At 38.1% G+C, this 19,981-nt stretch overlaps 1 protein-coding gene across 6 annotated transcripts; it reads right to left on the reverse strand.

The window, feature by feature from the left end:
- OXNAD1 (oxidoreductase NAD binding domain containing 1) lies at positions 1–19,972 on the reverse strand. 6 transcript variants are annotated; one of them, XM_082046358.1, is made up of 10 exons: positions 19,912–19,957; positions 19,177–19,257; positions 15,686–15,848; positions 15,349–15,412; positions 11,778–11,884; positions 7,493–7,634; positions 4,240–4,276; positions 4,034–4,131; positions 1,010–1,118; positions 1–375 (listed from the first exon to the last, which is right to left on the reverse strand). In XM_082046358.1, exons 3-10 carry the CDS (start codon positions 15,814–15,816, stop codon positions 221–223), a joined length of 843 nt encoding a protein of 280 aa, XP_081902484.1. In that variant the 5' UTR covers positions 15,817–15,848; positions 19,177–19,257; positions 19,912–19,957; the 3' UTR covers positions 1–220. The 6 variants fall into 6 exon arrangements, with proteins under 6 accessions (XP_081902484.1, XP_081902483.1, XP_081902480.1 ...); XM_082046357.1 differs by having other exon boundaries at positions 4,034–4,134; XM_082046354.1 differs by having other exon boundaries at positions 4,034–4,276.
- Between the last annotated feature and the right edge of the window lie 9 nt (positions 19,973–19,981).

Genomic DNA, 19,981 nt, shown 5'->3' on the forward strand with positions numbered 1-19,981 from the left:
AACAGTTAATGTCTTTAATATAAAATCATTTTGTCCCAAAAAGCAGCAGCACTGTGTTAGAAGAATATTATAGTTAAATTAAAGGAACACCATCATGATTGAGGACATCTTCATGGATGAAGCAAAATCTTCCAAATAATTCATAGTCCATTTTCTGTACATTTCAGCTTATCAAAATACACTTGGAACAAATAATATATTTTCTGTTCAGCAGGTGTCACTACCACCATTTCTCAAAGAAAACACAGTTTCTAGGAACACCAATGTTGGACAGAAGTTTGGATATAGATTCTATCATTGGAGGTGGACCGCAGATGTACCATAAAGTATCCTTAGATACATGTTTTTCTAGGTCCTTTTCAGATATTCTTCCCTCTGACAAAGAAAGAAGTAGAAAATGAGAAGAGAAATATTAATCATGAGGTAATTTTAAAAAGAATGACTGGCTAGAGGTATTTTGAGCATTCATTTCTTAAAAATGCCAGGCCTGTTTAAGGGTAATCGGTATCAAGATTTGAGGCTTCCAAAACCAGTTGTTCTGGGGATTTATATCAGTACTTCAGTTGGAATGTAGGGGATATTAGTCACTGAGGAGGAACATGGCTTATGTACAACTAGTAATCCCACATGCAGATGGAAAAAATATAACACAAATACAACAGAAAAGGAAACATGATGAAGTATCTCTTACAAGCAGTCAGTTTATCCTTCATCAATCCCACCTTAAGCTAAGTAAATACTTTGCTTAATAGTTTCTGGAATAAAGTTTGCAGTGGGAAATACCAGTATAGGGTCTAGAATTAACAGAGGAGGTTTACTAGAAATGAAAACAAAACTGCAAAGGGAAATTTCTTCTCCAAAGCGTAATATGTACAGTGAAATTATTTAACTCATGTCTCATTTTGGATCTTTAAATGTCAAAATACTAAATTATGCATATAACATCATCCTCTAGGATGTAATCAAACACAGACCTTAGAAGTCACCTCTGCATTACAATTATATTTACCTGTAACATGTGGCTGAAGTTCCTTACAGATCTGTGATCTCTGTTGGGTAACGTGGAACCGACATGTGATCTTTCCAGGAAATGCATTCATCAAACCAAGAATATTTTTCTGTAATGTTAAACACACGTGCTTATCCCACAGGCTCTAAACCAAAGCAGATGTCTGCATCCAGCCCCAGAACACCAGCAGTTATGACTGAGTATCAAGACTCTTGCATTTCACAGGGCTGAGAGCTGGCCGGGCTGGATTTCAAAGGGCTGCCCTGCACATGTACGCAGCATTTCCATACCTGGAATGTGAACACTCTACCAGCTGTGCTGTTAGTGCTTTTCTCTTTTTTTTCACAACAGGTTGCAGTTTGTAAGATTTGGACCTAAGAACCAGTTACATCCTTTTCTGGTTTCTTCCTCATGTGAATTCTCATTATTTCTTCCACTTCCATATGGGTTTTCCATTTAAAAAAACCCCGCAGTTAGTATTTACCATTTGTTAGGAACCTACTGAATCTCATCTGCTTTATCTGATAAGATCACTAGACCCTTTACTCTCTCATGTTCTCCAAATAAAACCAACTACAGTGTAACACTAATGCTATTTTTACCCAAGCAGAAACTGTAATTTTCAGTTCTCTAAGTCACAACTGTGATAGTTACCATCAAAGCGCCAATAGCTTCAGTTCAAATCATAGTAAAAAAAAAAGTCTGCCTGTCAGATGCTGTAGTTAGTTCTGAAACTAAGATTTATTTACTGTCTAGATTCTGCACTACTTGGGGTTTTCACTGCTGGAACATACACTGGAAATTCTTAAAATATTCTGAAATGAAAATAATTTCTACCCTGTGAATAGGTAAATTAGCTCATATTGTTATGTGGTTGTTTACTAACTAGTTACTGCACTGAACAGTTTGCCATGGGTGGCTCAACAAAAAAGAAAAAAAACCAAACCCAGACAGATTTTACTTAATAGACAAATCTGTTACTGATTCTCCAAAAAGACATGGAACAAAGAGCAGCACAGCTGGACACCACTGGACACTGTTCCACCAGCACCTGCTCTCACTGTTCTGGACGCAATTCTAAACTTCTGTCCCCTTCCTATGGAGCCATGTACAATCTGATAGCGCTTTGAAAACTAACCGCGTCCTGTCGAGTTGAAGCCCTGGGACCAAGGCAGAAGGGATGCCTAAGGTAGGACCTAACCTGCTTAGATAATCCTGCAGTCGTTCACGACACCTACTTGTCACCTGTCACTCTGTAGTTCTGTGACACGGACAGAAAGTCTCAAGTTTCACACCTGTGATGACTCACCACAGCCCTATTTTCCAGCATCCTAGGGCAAGAAACGGGCTCTCTTTAACCAAATGAACAGCTCAGCTCAGCTCAGCGGGCTCTTCGCAGCCTAGTAAGTCTGTATACACAGTGAAGCAGAGAGCTGAGCAATACAGACCCAAGGGGAAAGCCCTATCCCTGCTGTCCCAGCCACAATAAGGAAATGAGGGTCACATTCAGTCCTCGTGACACGAGGAAAACCCAGCTAACTGGCATCCTGCAATGGCAAAGTTAGCATGCTATCTTCTGTAATTTGAACACCACTACTTTAAATAACAAGATTTTAAAAAGCAGCACATCTGCCTGTGAAATGAGAGCACATCCAAGTGATTATTAGACCAATTACACTGGGCTGACAGGGATGAAGGGTGAATGACACTATACATAGCTGTTTCTCTGGGGAAGAGGGCCTCCAAAACGCTAGCAACAACCAAACAGTTTCTCACAGAAATTTGCACAGATATACCTCACAACATAAAGACTCTAGCAATCCTATTTCCTCAATCCTCTGCACAGAGGTAAAGAATTTTCATATACATAATCTGGATTTGAGGACATGTGAAGAACAAAGGGGAGGATATATTTAAGCACTGCAACATATCAATGTGTTCTCTTCTGTCCCAGAAGCTCTAATTCAAAAGCTCTGCTGTTGTAATGCTGCTGAAGTAAAAACTCAGGAAATAGAATCACTGAATCGTTTTGGCTGGAAAGGGCCTTTAAGATCATCGCGTCCAACTATTAGCCTAACACATTGAAGTCCACCTCAAAACCATGTCCCTAAGAACCTCATCTGTAAGACATATCTTTTAAACACCTCACTAAAAAAAACTGTGCACGCTTCAACAGGCTGGGAGATGAGTATTTGGCCAAATACTGTTATTAGTCTGCTTCTAGCAACAAACAAACGACTTCTCAAAGAAAGCAAACATGTAACAGAAGTACAGAAGAAAAACTAGTGATGGATCCCAAAACTATTTCTGGAATTATGATAAATTTTCACCTTTATATTACAATCAAAAGCTTTAAATTCTTCGAAGAAATCTAAATCATTAGGGATGCTTCTTTACAGAAGCTGTGCTAATTTGACCCTAAAACGTTAACAGTGACCCTTAATACCTGTGTGTGACAATCTTTAACTGCGTAGTAAATGTTGATGAAATACTATTACAAGCAGTTTTACAAGTGCTTATAAATCCTTCATTCCTAGACTAGCACCCAATAATAACTAATGCATTATTAATAAAGGCCCCCTGTTATTTTAGAAAGTATTACATTTCCCTTGGATAGAATTGCTGTTGCTAGTCTTTAAATTCAATGCAATCTGTACTGAGATTATGTGGTTATGGTATTATAGCATATAGCATTATGCATACTGTTAGTGTGTATATACACATATATATTACAGTACATATGATCTTTAGTGTACTACGATGCTTTTAAGAGATTATAGTAAAATACAGACATTGAGGGTTAATTGACCTATCAGTGAAGTCAATGAGATATCTAATAACATCCTTAATTTGTACATGGCATAATTAACCAAACATACATGGAATTTGAGGCAGGAAGTGACGTTTGTCTCTATTTTACAGTCACTTACACAAAGGGAGGGGCTCTCTGTAATTTCGCAACAGAATGATACACACACTAATAGCTGAATATCTGTGATCTATTTTTTTAAGCTATTTATTTACCTTAAATAAGAGTTCGCTTGTATTTTTTGCACTGTAGTAGAGCTTCACTGTTCCCATTTTGTATCCATTTCCTTTACTTTCTTGGTATCCATGAAGATCTGCTATATGCAGCAGTATAGAAAACAATGGGTTAATTCCAACACCCCCTGCTATCAGCACTAGTTTTACAGGGGAGTCACCAGGCTGAGGATCAAAGAAGAAATCACCTCCCACTCGAAGAGCCACTTCTGAGTCAACAGTACACTAGGATGGAAAAGAAGATATTTAATTTCAAAACTAAAAGCAAAAGTTGAAATATTATTCTTCTTGCACCACAGTCACAAGACTTGCCGGGCTGTCACTTTTTATTTTTCTTGACCAATGAGGAAAAACTGAAGTACTTTAAAATAAACACTTGGTATCCAGCTATCTGAAGTCATCTGTTTCAGTGTCGCTAGGGATCTAGTTCTACTTTCAGAAGTTTCGGTCTTCTGATAAGGCAGGATGGTGACTCCCCTTCCCACCCCCAGAAGAGCTGAAAGAGGAATGATTCACCCAAGAGTTTTTCAACACCAGTATGTGGTTGTGAAAACCCGAGGTTAACATGTGAGATCACACTTCTACCCACACCCAGTCATGTCAAAAAACCCCCTTGCTATGAGGTCACAGGAAGAAGTCAGAGTGACCTGCATAGACACAGAAGGTTTTTCCATTCCCATTCCTAAAAAATAAAAAACACCCAGAAGTGAAGCAAGTATCCACCAGAATATTTCTTTCAGAACCACTTCTGCATTTGTAACTTCAGAGTTGCAGAAGAAGAAAAATCAGGGGGAAAGCAGTCTCTCTTCCTTTCCATTTGCACATAAGAAATTATTTCTTACAGAAATCAGCCAATGCATTATTTTTTTGATACATGGGAAACTAAAGCTACAACAAATAAAACATTTGGGTCAGTATCTTCTTGGTAAACTGCACCCCAGTATAAAGCGTGAAACTGCAGTACAGAGAAGTCAGATGAGTTCTCCCACATCACTGAACGCCAACAGAACAAATAGGAGCAGAAAATACAACTCATTTCAAACCATATGTAGGGTTTAAAAATTGAAATTAAGAGGATAAGGAAGTCTCGAAGGTGGGAAAGAAGGAGAGAGAAAAAAAGTAAAGCTACAAGAACTGCTGAAAAATTAGCAATTAATCATTTACAGAATAAAAACACCTCCTGCAAAAAATCCTTTTGATATCAGGAAACAGTAACTAAAGCAAAATTATTTCAATTTACTTACTACACACATGTGTAGTAAGTAAAGGTCTACATACGTAACAATTCCACCATGAGGAGGAAGAAGGCCCTTTGACACAGGTACTGCACAGAAGTTCCTACAGTAGTGAGCATGACCACTAAAAAAAAGCTTTTTGCCTTTCTCAATTATTGCATGAGGTATTATCTCTCAACTATCGTGTAAGAAAATTTGCATTTTTTTATCTGAAACTAATTCTCTCTCCCTTTTTAATGTACACTGCCAGGCTTTCCCACCATGTTTCACTTTGTTTTAGAGATGCTAGAATCCAGAAGTGATCCAGATTCATGTGGCAGAGGAGGACAGAGAATATGTTGCATCCTTTGTGGAAGTAAGCATTTTTGGGGAGAAACTATCTCATTCTTGTCTAATCTGCCTCCTTAACCAGCTATAGCTCAGCAAGGTGGGACACAGGAGGAGCCTCTCTTAACCAGCAGTCTCTCACATATTTCAGTGTATTAACCACAGCAATGATAACAGTAAGCCAGTTTCAAAAAAAAGAAAAGAAAGTCTGGAGCAAAGGGTGACAAAGTGTTGTCCTTTAGCCTAGTTTCTAAATACAGCATTGAAGCAGCTTAGAGAAGTGAAGCAATCAATACATTACATGTACATTTTTCTAAATAAAAGTCTGTTTTCCTAAACTATAAAGTACACTGTGATGAATTTTATGATTTTATATACACTAATATTAAAGAATAAATAGAAATACCTCTCAAAAAAACAGTAAGTAAATGAGTATTAACTATTCCCATAACAATCTTTCACCCTTTTACCCAGAGATATCAACTTCCTCTATAAATAACATTTAAATAATTAAGTACCAGAGGTTTTTTCATCATATATACAACCTTTTCAAATTCTACATTGCCAATTTTTTCATCTTCTTTCCTAAGGAAATCATGCATTTTTGTTTAGCTAGAAGAGTCCACATATACCCTGGATGTTTTTCCACAGCATCAGGTTTGACCTTGCTCACCCACTAACTAAAAATTTTCATATAAATTCATCCAGAAAACTCAGCAACAGCAGACTGATTTACATCAAAAAATCCTACAAGGAGCCTCCAGAGACTGGGAATTATGAAGTTAGGCCTTCATATTCTCTAAAGAGCAATACCAAAACCAGGCAATCCTCTTAGTTATTATGTGGCCTGCTGGCACATGTACTACAAGTTCTATACAACATCTCAAAAAGGTTACTTATTTATGCTCTACTTCAGATAACTTGCTATAACACCAATTAAAATACTGTGGATAGTCAATACTAGATTAGCACCACTTTGGATATTCTCAATTCTTGTAAATTTGCATCAATCTTTACTGTAACTCTGCTGGTCACTGAACAAAACTGCAATATTTGTAAACCTGGAAGAATCTGTCAATTTAAACCTTGCAGCCGCATTTAAGAAATGAAAATGCCAGGCAGAGAACAGTAAACAGGACAGATCACAGGGGGTTGTGAAAAGAACAAAAGTTCATAGGACAGCTCATCTATGAAATATGATCAGCAGCAGAAATAGGACTCTTCTGACTGTAACTAAATCGTGTAAATGGATGAACAAAACGCCACAAGAGGCCAAAGTGCCAGACTCTTAATATAGCAAAAATAGTCTCTTGGGATATGTCAACATTACAAAAATATTGCATATTTAAAAGAATACTACAGAAATTCTTATGTATTTTGTTGTTTTGTCTTTTCAGAAAAAAAAAAAAATCTAAAAATCACCCTCTGCTTTCCCTTAATAATCTATATTTATATTTATCTGACAATGATTCCAGTCTGTATTTGTAGAAACAGCCAGGAATGATGGTGATTTATCAAATGTAACTTTGTAACATGCAATGCAGCCTGTTCTCAGGTACACGAGTTATAACAGAGGTTTTTCAACATTTTTCAGTTCATGAACTCCAAAGGAATGAGAACCCTTATATGCACCAACTACAGTATCACTGTAAGTCCACCAAGCACAAGTGAATTCAAAACATCACAAAAACCATATTACCACACCAACATCCAATTTCAGTCCCTTACTGAACAAATGGTAATAAAAATGGCTGAACAAGTCAACAGTCATTTTGAATTCAATAGCAAAAAGTTGCCTGATATCACACACACCACGCAAAAAAAGAGGCGGGGGGGAAAAAAAGGCCAAATCTCACAACCAACAGTTGATCTCCTTTACCTCAGTGTGAACCCAGTGAGCAGGAGGATGAACAGTGTGCTTTACTGCCAGCTCTAACAATCCTTCTCGTTCCAGCAGCCCGGGGCTTGAACATATTGAGAATCCCCCAACTACAGATACTCCAGGAATAAAGAAATCAACCCTAAAAATAGAGCAGAAACAAAAGTTTTTTTAAAAAGTCAACAACCTCAAACATAGAAAACAATCACTTAAACAAAATGGCTGCCTTTGTTTCAATTATTCTTCCTTCACAAAGATCTTTATTTCCATAACACAACTTTTCCAAAAATGGACTTAATCTTGAGTAATGCCATTTCCTCAGAATTCCTTTCATCTAGAAACATGTCATCATCTTTGTTAAACTAGCAGGTTTTTAAACTGTTCTGCTTTTAGCATTAGATGCCACATCTTACAACAGACTAGAATTTTCAGTGTTTAAATAAATTATTTGCATATCAAAACAAAAATACTATGTGGTCTGACAGAATGGCTTAAATTCTACTCTTTTTGGTCCCTTTGATGGGCTCTTCAATTTTCAAACATAAGAAGATTGGGAAACTAATTTTAGGGAAATGAGTTTTGACTAAACACTTTCTTTTCTTGGAAAGATGAAATATCTGAAAAATCACAGTCTGTAAAAAATTTCTTATGCAAAAAATAATTTACTAGAAGCAGAATTGCTTTACCTACTGAACTGCATTGCCCTCTGGTGGCTGATATCTCTTTTTAGTTGATAGGAAATTGAACTGGAATAAATTACTACAATTGTTTTTAAAAGTTAAAGTAAACCACGCCTCGGTTTCTACAAATTAGAAGGTGAACACATGGCTGAGCTTTTGCAACACGACCAATTAGGGAGTCTGGAAGGCAAGCCATTACTACACATGAGCTATCATTAATTTTCATAAAAGTGAGGCTTTGATATTCTAAATACTATCAGAAACAGTATGAAGCTGGTTTATGATCTAACATTTAAACTATTCTGAGTTGCATAAATATTAAAATCCTTCCATTTTCTACAGCACGTAGCAAAATCACTGTATTTCAAAAGAAAACTACTGTTTAAAACTAATTGTCCTGCTCCACCTAAGAACCACACTGGTAGGCAATGCCAAGTACCACAGAATCATTATTCAATTCAAGCCGGAGTCCGGCTGGTTCAGTATTAGCTAAATGAGAATGCAACAAGAAATACAAACGAGCTTTCACTGCCCAGAGGTTTTCTTTAAACAGCAAGGCTGTATTCCTCACGGAGATCACGAATTGTTGAGGGAGGAAAGAAACAGTTTGAAGAGTTCCCTAGTTTTTAAAGAAAAAACCCTTGCTTGCTTTAGAATAAAATCATAGAATAAAATCTCCTCAGAGAATGCATGAAATGTGATATATACAATACTATAGCGATGTAATTTTTAACCCTGTACTTAGAAACTTGATGGTGTATAAAGGCATCTGACTTCAAATGAAAGGTCAACAACCAAAAAAAAATTGAGAAGGCTTATTTTGCTGTCCTCAGCTTCTGCAGCCTCACTGGCCATGGGGCTCAGCTTTCATGGCACCGAGGATCTAACATTAGAAAGGATGGCTCTTGTACTGCAGCGTTTACTGTATCAAAGAACACCTCAAGATGCTACTAAAGCTCTTTACCACCCTCTGGTGGAAAATAATCTTACTACCTACATTAACGGAAAAAAAATATTTATGCTGTAAAGTAACAATTTACATTCAAGTGAAAATGTTCTGCTTGACACAGAAGGGAAACATGACTCCTGCCTGGTGGGGAAACACACATGGAAACCCAAACATTGCTGTAAAACCTAAATCAAATGTAGTTTTTAGCCTTCTAAAGTGCTAATGTAGGTGTATGTTTCTATATTAGTATTTCTTTCCCAATTACATAATTATGAGAGATTTCAGGTATAGTGGGCCAGCTTGCACTTCTGATGGCTTTTCTCAGCTGTGTGTAAGAAGGATAAGAGGACCCCTGAAGAAATGCTGTCTGTGACAGCTTGTCCTGGTTTTGTTAAAAAACAAGTTTCTCTTTTAGTAAATTTGCCTGTCCGCTAAAGCCTTCATATTAGCTGCATTTTCCTGGAGATACATGTTTTGGTAAACCTAGCAATGGAATGCAAACTTATTGATAAGCATGGATGGACATCTCGCCAGAGGGGCAACGAGAAACAGGTGACCAAGAAACTGACCAACAGTGTATAACATTCCATTCACGTGAATACTTCATATAAAAGTGGGAGATCACGAGGATCTCGGCCCTTTTCCTTCCTTTTTCATCCCTTCTGCTTATGGCTGACACTAGGAGAGGACCTTGCTAGTTGTCCCTGTGAACTGAGGCCCAGTGAGAGACTGAATCCAGCTCCGGTTGGCTGCAGAGCCCAATCCAGGACGTTGGGTGCCGGCTCTGCAGTTGCTGAGACTTTCAAGATTGGTTTTGTATATTTTGTATAATTTTCTCTATTCTTATTAGTAGCAGTAGTAAAATATTTTTAATTTTTCTAACTCTCTTCTCTCTGTCCTTCTTTCCCTCCCGATCGCCTGTCCTTAGTGGGAAGGGGGGAGAGGGAGGGGCAAAAAGGGGGAAGGAGGTAGGAGACGAGGTTAACAATACATCTGCCAGGGTTTTATTGTCATCCCACAATCTAAACCCCCGACACAGCTAAAGTGAAAAGAATAGTGGGAGGGGAAAAAACAGGACAAAGAAAAAAAATATTTACACCCACAACAAGGAGAGGTGCGAAAAGATGTAAAACAGATCTTAGGGTGGTTTTTCATTTCCCTCCTTTTAAAGGTTACCTAAGCCAAATCTTTAAGAAAAGAACAATCATCAGCAATTGCTGAAGGAAGAGATCAGAAACATTAAAAACCATAAAGCTACTTCTTCAAAGTATTTATAACATGTATATACCTCAATACACGTTTTAGTAAATCAAAAGGGGTAACAGCAACAAGCCTCTTCATTACTACTTGATGTCAGATAAAGACCAGTATCTGGCAGCATGCTTGCAAAACAAATTCACTTTTGCTTCTGAAAAACTTGATAATTAGAACTCTTTCAAAATATATATACATTTTAGTGACAATCTTTGGCTGTAACATCTTCCTATAGCAAATTCTAACAAGTTAGCCTTTTCCTACTCAGGAAATTGTGGCCTGGTGTTTTGTAGTGCTCATCAAAAAATGCAACCACAGTTTACAGCTACAAGTATAGAAAAGTTGTTGTATCCCTCACAATAGCATTAGAATATTTTCAAGGAAGAAGAAAATGAAAAAGAGTAATTATAATTAAAGCTTTCAGTCTTCAGCACGATAATTTCTAAAACATTTTTGGAGGGCAAATGCACTTTCCAAGTACTGGCAAGTAAGAATTTAATATGAGTCACTGCACATGTGCAAAAACTGCAGCAAATTACTCCACAAACAAATTATTGCAATCAACATCTTGTGTTCTGGTTCTAAATTTAAAAGGCAGCATATTAACACTACATGAGTAACATATGCTGTTCATACCCTAGCAGCCATACTTTGACTCCAGCAAAACCACATTCAGATGGCCTAAGCCAATAAAAAGTTTAAGAACATTTAAATGACCAATGCCAAAAGGAACTACTCATGGTGTTAAATTAATTTTTAAGAGAAAAAAAACTATGATTGAGTGGGAGTATTTTTAACAAGAAAGGAAGACAAACATGAAAAAGCACTATTTCCATGGGAAAAAAGGTTGCTTAAACAGGTCATTATTTCAAAGGCTTAGTAATTCAAGGGTTTTTTTAATTTTCAAGTTTGTTTATCTGTATTTATATATTAACAGGCTTAATTTTCAGAGTGGAAACTTCTAGAGGAAGAAATAGAAGTTAACACGCAATTCTGATTTAATTATAAACCAAAACTAAGTAACTTGTGAATCAGCAGCAGTCTTGGATCCGCTGTAAAAATCACTAGTAAATAAAGACGGTAAAGACAGCTTGCAGAATGAAGTGCAGTGTACTTCAAAGTACTCTTAAAGAAAAAAAGTAAAATACATAAAACAGAGGAAAATATCAAAACAATCAAACCGAACATTTAAAGAATATTGATTTTTGCCTTTTAAGAATATTAGAATATTTAATAATGGTTATTTTACAATTATGCCAAACATCAGCTATTTCACAGAGCACTCAATAACAAAATGTCATATTCTGTAAATTAACAGGCCTCAAATATCAGAGGCCTTTTATCATTTTGTTATAGTGGATTTCTGCTGGTAATTGTCCCCTCAAACATCAGAAGAACTTACCACTGTCCTGCTTTGAAAGTAAAATCTTTATTTGCGATAGACAAACGAAGTCTTTTGACTGTCTCTGATTCATTTGTGATCCCACACACTTTTGCTTGTGAAATTACCTAAAAAAAGGAAAACAAACCTTTCTGTTACACAGATATCTTTGCAGCAAAAGTACGCAAGAATCTGTGTATGAGATGCCCATCACTTCACGTATTATCTGCGGCATTTCATTACCTAAAAAAACAATATTTTTTCTCTGGGGTAGAGAAACAAAAATGGATTCACTTACACAGTCACTGAATGGAGAAATGCTTTTCTGCTTACAGTCCGCTACGCCTTGCTCTTTTGTCAGGGTTATTCTAAGATTATATATAAACTTGTTTTATTTTTGTTGAGGAAAACATAATGGTAAACAGAAGGGATTGCTAGTTACCACCTTTCAGATTCTTTTGACATCTATAATAAAGCAAAACCTCCTGTATCTTCCCAGCCACAAAGTAAAAATATCTCTGAAATAAAGGCTGACAAAGAAAATTTGTAAAACATCAGCTGCTACTGAAGTCCCAGGGAGAATTCTGGATCTGTATCTAGTTTTATTTAAGTAATTAAATGCATTACTGAAAGGTTATGCATCAATGCATAATGCGTTAACGAAAGAAAAACAACAAGCCTTGTGTTACTGCATTTACAGACATACCCGTTTGACCACATACACAATCTGTGAACCTAGGAAAACTGAGACATGAACATTCATTGCTAGTTAGCAGAAGACTTTTTGTTTGGCAACTGGATGGGAGGGGATGTAAGAGCTGCAGCTGATACCGCTTTTAAGGAGTTTATATATATATATATATATCTACAAATAATGCTTTTCTTAACAAAAAGCAGATTTTGCAACAGGACCATTGAGGAGGAGCTCCCCACTTAAACTCTTTGAAATGCTCATCAGTACAACATGGACTTTCATCCTCTCCCCTCCCCTCCCTGCCCTTCATCTTCAGGCGTTTTTGAGTTATAATTATTAACTTTTTTCCTCTACAAGGAAAGTAATGCCCTAAATATTCTCTATGCAGGCCAATATACAGATTTTACTCTGTTAAAAAATGCTGATGTCATTTACCACACTAAGAAATGCTAATAATACCACCACAACTCTACCATTTCTCATTTGTATAAGATCAAACAGACCAAAAAAAATGTAAGCTTTAAGCAAGTATGTTCTAATTTAAAACACATGGCAGGAAATTATTTTATTCATAAAGTAACATCTGAACATGTCCACTGTCACATTAAACAGCAGGATATTTGCCAATTTAAAATAAAGTAGCGTACATTTCTTTTCCACTTTAGCAGACAGTATTAAATGGGGACTGCAATCACTCCAAGTTAACATGAGAAATGTCAGATACATGACTTAAATTATTGTTCTGATGGAGAAAACCTAAGTGCAGGAAACGGGCATGAAGTTTGGACCTTCTTCATTCCCTTCTTTACTCTTCAGTATACTCCCTAATTTGTTCTTCGGCTGACACATCTGACAGAGCACTGGAAAATTAGTTCTTAATCAGTGTAAAGTTATTACGAAAACTGAATTTGAGACAGGGTGATCAAAGACTTTCAACCAGGATTTTGGACCATCACAAGAGTATCCAGCTGACCCAGAGCAAGGCTGTGGTGAGAGACAACACAGGACTATGGACTTTGCCACTGTATTTCAAGAAAATAATAGGCACTTTTTCTTGCCCTGGCCTTTCACATTACCACTCTTGAACAGTCAATTTCATGTAGCGTGCACACTAATGCAACACAGATCTATGATTCTTTCATCCTTCTACAGGGCTGAAATGGCCAAATAAGGCAACAGACTGAAAGAAGCCAGCTGCTGATTACATGGAATGTAAAACCAAGCAGAGGATTTAAAATAAACTGATTTTCAAGTGGTCAGAAAGTAACAAAGATTAAATCAACTGTTATAAAAAAGAAACAGCATAGTCCTCTGATATGCAGAGAATTTGCAGAAGCAAGAACTGAGCCCTGCTTGTTCACCTATCCCATACAGCTTCCTTCTCTTCAGCAGGCCTTACAAATATCCCTGCACCACCTCAGAGCCCCCAACACCTCATAAGGATCCGTTTGCCACGTATTTTCCAGCTACCCAGCATTTATGTTGAGCAGAAAAAGTAAGCAAGCCAAGCAATCAGAAATGCCCAAGATAAAAGTAACACACAAAAAACCAACGCACTGCTGCAAAACTCAAAAGTGCAATTTTTTTTCATGTTAGAAGCAAACAAGAATGTGTCTCTGTCTGTACCTGTCTCTACACTCATTTTTTGATGTACTGGGTTGATTTGGCATAAACGGGACCCACGTGAGCAGCTGTACGTCCACAAGCGATGCTGCTCTGTACTCAGGTAAGAGCTGGCATTAGATGTGAGTGGCTGAGGCTCAGCTCTGACATACGAGCGTTCCCAGAGCTGCTTGCACCCTGACACCTCTGGGGACAGGCAGAATGAGGCTGTGTTTGTCTCATCCACCTACAGCCTATGTCACAAGTGCAGAGTCTTCAGTTCTAGTGGTTACCTGTCTATCCCCTCCACCCAGCTTCATTCTGAGAAGAATTCATTTTTCCTGTGACTTACTCTCAACTATACTTAGGGAAAAACCTAGCAGAGGACGACTTAATTATGTAGATATATGCACATTAACATTAACACATCTGTGTAGTGTGTTTGAGAACAGTTTGTCGTGCCGTGTGACACATGCAGGACTGGCCTGTCATGTCTCCTTAACACTGAGAGAAACTAACTAAACAACAGAGAAAAACTGAGCATTGTTTACCAATTCCTGGGAATTAAAGATGGGATTTTTGAATCAAAAAAGTGCCCCACTTCTCCTGAAAAGTCTAAGAAAAATGCAGAATTGTTTACTAGTGAAACATTTGAGAGTTGATGTAATCTTCTTCCAGTATTTAAAAATTTCAAAACGTCTACTTTAGCTAATAACACCAAGGAAATACCTATATGAAATACAAGAGTATGTTCGCCTCTGAGCATTATTAAAAAGCATGCTCCCTGCACAAACCAGATCCAGAATAAACATTTCTGGATTTTGATGGAGAACAACGCTCTTGTAATTGTGAATTAAAACAGATATAAACCAAGATCCTTTTTACAACTCTCTATCATTTCTCCCTTCAAAATGTCTACACTTTTATCTTACCTCCTATCTTACATTTTAATCTTAAATTTTAACCAGAAGTGTAGAAATCCATAAAAATCTGAAAAGCCTGTGTAGAGATGATGGGCATCTGTGTGCTTTCATTGCTTATCATAATCCATACTTGATCAGAATTCTATTCAATTTCTTGTCCAACAAAGTAACCAGCATCAGGTCACCAACAATTCTGCAACTCATTATGTTTCACACACCATCACAATATACACTTATTTTAAAACAATATCAAATATGAAAAACGAGGAGAAAAAGGAAATAAAACAGATTCCAGTAGAATCAAATACAATTATCCAGTTTCTTCACACCAAAAAAATAAAATTACTTACATCCTAAAGAACAGAACACTAACCTCCTGGCGAAAATTTTTTGCTGTCCTCTCTAGATGATCCATTTTCCTTTTTGATTTTATTGTGCTACAACAAAAAGCAAACAAAGATAATTGTCATTTTGACAGCTGTGCTACTGTCCTTTACTGATATGAATTTCTATTAGCATAACAATCCACCAGTGTAATCCAGACTGCAGATGACATAAATCCAAATAAGAATGAAATATAAATATATAATTGGCAGTTAAGTATTTATAGGTTTGCAGTAATTTGTCAGCTTCATTTTGGCATGACATTCTGTTTAAAAAAACAAAACAAAACAAAACGTTTTTGTACGTGAATAACCTACCCAACCTACCCGTTCGCTGTGCAGTAACAAAAAGCCGAGTGTCTCAACACCACCAATGCAGAATGAGAAGAAAAACACCTGCTAACACTTTGTAGTAATTGAGGAACAGTAAAACCCACATAAATAGTAGCACGAGCCATGATGACTAGGCCTTCTTCAGAATCACCAGCTCCTGAAAAATCAATATAAATACTTGTTAAAAAAAATACCCACTTTTCGACATGGCTTGTTTTCATCCTTTACTTCAATGAAATCAGAAAGGCTAAAGCTCAGCTGGAGCTAAAATCAGCAACAGAAATACAGCATAACAGGAAAGAATTTTAAAAGTATGAAAGTATCATAAAAAAGTGAAAATGTGCATCCATCAACCGAAGGAGAAGACAACCTTGTCACAGATAATATGGAAAAGGCTGAAGTACTCAACACTTCTTTTGCCTCACTCTTCACAGGCAAAGCCTACACCTAGACCTCTGCTTGTACCAGCAGCATTTGGGAAGGAGAAGGATAAGTAGGAGTGGGGCCTGCAACTGCTCAGAGAAGCTGGATTTATTCAAATTCACAGAGTCAGATGGGTTACACTCAAGGCTGCTAAGAGACACAGCTGACAGGCTTGTGAGGCAACTGCCTATCGCCTGTGAAAAACAGCAATCAGAGAAAGCCTCCAATTGACTTGAAAAAGATTAATACATGGTCATGTTTAAGAGATGCAAGAAGCAGCACCTCTGCCCAGTCAGCGCCACCTCAGTCTCTGGAAAGCTGTCCAGAGCTTTTCCTTGCAGCTGTATGAAAACTAAGAAAGTAATAAAGGAGATTCAAGGGAGATTTACCAAGGGCAAATTATGTTTGACAAACATAATGAACACCTACTGCGATGAAATGTCTGGTCATGGAGTTAAGGTGACAGTTCAACGACTTTATCAATAACTTGGACAATGAGACACAGTGTACCACCAACAAACTTGTGGATGACACTAAATTAGAGGGATGACTGACATGCTGAATGGTAGAGCTTCATTTCAAAGGGGCACTGAGAAACTGCAGGACTGGAAGACAGAAAGCTCATGAACTTGAAGTACAAAGATCTGCATCTGGGACTGGCTTAATCCAGCCCTGGCAACTCTCCTGCTCCAAGCAGGAGCTTTGACTAGATGACCCTCAGAAGTCCCTTCCAGCCAACATACCTGGGATTCTAAATGCTTGAACAATATTTATGTTTGAAAGAATATCAGACAAACCTTGAATATGCATTCCCGTTCTATTGGTAAAGAAAGGATTCTGGTAGAAAATTGTAATAAATATTAAATAAAACTCTTTATAGGTTAATTTAAAAATATGTACATCCCTCATCCTTCCCTATATCCTATGTAATACTTACATCTCTAAACAGTCAAGCAAGTAGCAAACACTTGCATGAACCACATTGGAAACATGGTGTGAAGCTTCCCAACTGCCTACTCAAATAGAACTATGACAAAGAAAGATGAACTGACATGTACAATACTCAAAACAAGTCAGAAATGTCCTTCACTTACAAACTGTAGGAGCCAATAGCTACTTCTCCTTGCTTATAAATCTGCCTTTTTTTTTCCTAAAGGGGACTGACATTACTCTCTATCATATTATCATCACCTACCAAATTATCATATTATTTCTGTGATGCAGTCCACTGCTTCTTTAAAGCATACTTAATCTTTTACTTCCATTTTAATCTATTCTCCTGCATTCTTTTAAAGCATGTAATTTATTTTTGAAAAGTTTTTGTTTTTCATTTTGAATCCTTTGAAATGGCAATGATGCAGCTTGTTTAACTAATCAGGCCTGTACTCTGGGCTTTCACTAACAGCTGCAATGGCTGGTCACTCACTAATTTGTCCTGTTTATAATCTTGTACAAATGGGAGGCAGAGCTTTCATAAATTAGGCTGCTCAGAAACTGAATACATTTACTGTAACTACTCAAAATGCCCATTTTCAAGCATAAGAAATACTTCCTGCATCTCTTAACTGTCCATAAATTTAACAGCTTTTAAACATTTAATTCCACAGCAGCTTGCAACTTTTCAAAGTGGAATTATTTAAAATTCTTCTCCCACCAGTGAGCAAAGTTACTTTAATTTTTTTGTCATAGCATATACTGAGTACTGTATTTAAGCAAAATACTTCAGCACTTTCTACATGCAAATGTGTAGAAGCTATTAATAAGAAAAGTATTAACATTCTTAAATTATTTTAGCAAGACAAAGTACACATCTAATCAAGAATTCACATTCCTCTACATCAGTATGTCCAGTCTGTAAACTGTGACTGCTCAAAACAATTGAGTTACTCAAATTCATTACATGATTTTATGATCTAGAGTCTGTTGGATAGAGATCTTGGTTAAATCCATCTACATCTCCATTTTGGGGGGTTTTCAAGTGCTTTTTGATTTGTTTTCAAGCTTTTCACTCTACCACGTTAACTAATTCAAAGCAAAAATTAAGGAAGTTTGAAAGTGGATACTTAAATAAGTTGTTTATGCCAATAGCAGTGACTAATTAAATCATCACAATGAACTACATAAAATCCAACACTTTGCTTCAGAGGCCGAGGACTGAATAATGATTTAATTCTTTTTTTTTTTTTTTTAATTGCCTCACATCCCTCAAAATCCTTTCTGCAATTAATTGCTCCTAAACACAGTGACATCAGTTGGTAAAGTAAGTAGCCTAACCTTAAAATCCAACACAAAGATTCTGCATTGTTTATTTTACATGTTTAACTTAATCGTTCTACTGGTAAGGTTGAGAGTCATTAAGGCTGGCCTCACTTTCACTGCTGTCACTTTAGGCAGCAAGTATGTTCAGTTCCACATGTGAAAATGTGAATTAAAAAAAAAAAGATCTAAATATCAATACATAATACTGAAAACAAAACAAATGTCAGCCTTTTTTAATTGTAGCAGATACAATTTTAAAGTCAGGGCTGAAAGATCCTATTGAGACATACTATTTTAAGACTGAGACTCTGCCCTGAATGAAAAATAATTCTTGAACAGTAGTTCAAGCTATTTGTTCCATTTACACTATCATCAATCACTTTCCAGTCCTTAAAATCACAATGAAAATCAATTGTAAGATTTACTCTGTAGCTAGAAATTCTGAAACCTCTTTTAATGAGTCCTGTTTCTCCTCTACCCTATAGAAGTCTGAGTCATTCCCTTACAAATGTGAACAGCCTCTCCCCCATCTGTCATCTCCACAACTTTCCTGGCTTGTCCTGCTCCTCAGCAATCCCCTGCCCTTCAAGAAGCGCAGTGCTTCAGCCTCCCAAGCTCATCTGGTGGGATTTTTCTGCCTTTATTTTTTCTTCTCTTCTTATCCAAATCCTTATAGAAATAGCCACTCCAAATATTTCCTTTCTTCTTTCACTCCGTGGAGAGAAATGAGTGCTTCTTTTGCATATGACTCCTTCCTCTCCTCACCTAAAATTAAAATCAAGCGATTTGTTCATTCTCCTTACCCTCTGACCCACCAGCCTTGGGTTATTGTCGCTTGAGATCTACGACTGTATCTCTTCATTTCCTCAATCCTACATCAGTATCTGAAGGGAGAGAGTTACTTATAGTTAACCTGTACCACACTGAAGAGTGAATACTATTTAAATTAATGTCAGAGTGCTGAGGAGGTGAGCAGGACAGCAAATCTTTTACCACCATTAAGTGTACGGATGGCTAAGAGACACCCCACGAGATAAACCGTCCCTCCTGCAAAAGTCATAACCGAAAAACGCTTTTCCCTTGAGCCAGCACTGAGGAGCACCCGGGTGCGGGAAGCACGGGAGAAGCCCGCGTTCGGCTGAAGCAGGGCAGCACTGAGGAGGCGGGAACGCTGTGGGAACGCTGTGGGAACGCTGCCCTCCCGTTCCGTTCCGACCCGGGGGTCGGAGCAGGACAAGGTCGCGGCCGTACCCTGCCGTGCCCCCGCAGCCACCGGAGATCGCTGCTCCGCGCCGCCCCTCGGCCAGGAAGGCGCTCCGGACGCGGAACCGGCGGGGCCAAGGTGCAGAGGGCACCGGCCGGAGCGGCGCCGTGCAGGGGTCCCGCTGTGGGGAGGGGGCGATCGGGGGAGACCCCGCGGCCCGGCCCGGCCCGGCCCCGCCCCGCGCTCGCGCTCCCGCGGTCGCGCTCCCGCCCTCACCCCAACAAGCCCCAACTGACGCCCGAAGCGCGCGCGCGCCCCAACGCAGCGCCCCTACCCGGCGCCGCATCACGTGACGACGGGCGCTCTCGCCCCGCCCCGTCACACGACGCGCGGCCGCGGCGCCT

The sequence above is a fragment of the Streptopelia decaocto genome (genome assembly GCF_964273445.1).
Source record: "Streptopelia decaocto genome assembly, chromosome: 2".
Classification (NCBI taxonomy): domain Eukaryota; kingdom Metazoa; phylum Chordata; class Aves; order Columbiformes; family Columbidae; genus Streptopelia; species Streptopelia decaocto.

What these genes read in the sequence shown, in the direction of transcription:
- OXNAD1 (XM_082046359.1), bottom strand. Translation starts at nt 15,816, where the DNA reads ATGGCTCGTGCTACTATTTATGTGGGTTTTACTGTTCCTCAATTACTA. An exon ending in TGTTACTGCACAGCGAACGG is followed by an intron (nt 15,413 to 15,685) that starts GTAGGTTGGGTA and finishes TTTTTGTTGTAG; the next exon opens with CACAATAAAATCAAAAAGGA. An exon ending in CAAAAAATTTTCGCCAGGAG is followed by an intron (nt 11,885 to 15,348) that starts GTTAGTGTTCTG and finishes TCCTTTTTTTAG; the next exon opens with GTAATTTCACAAGCAAAAGT.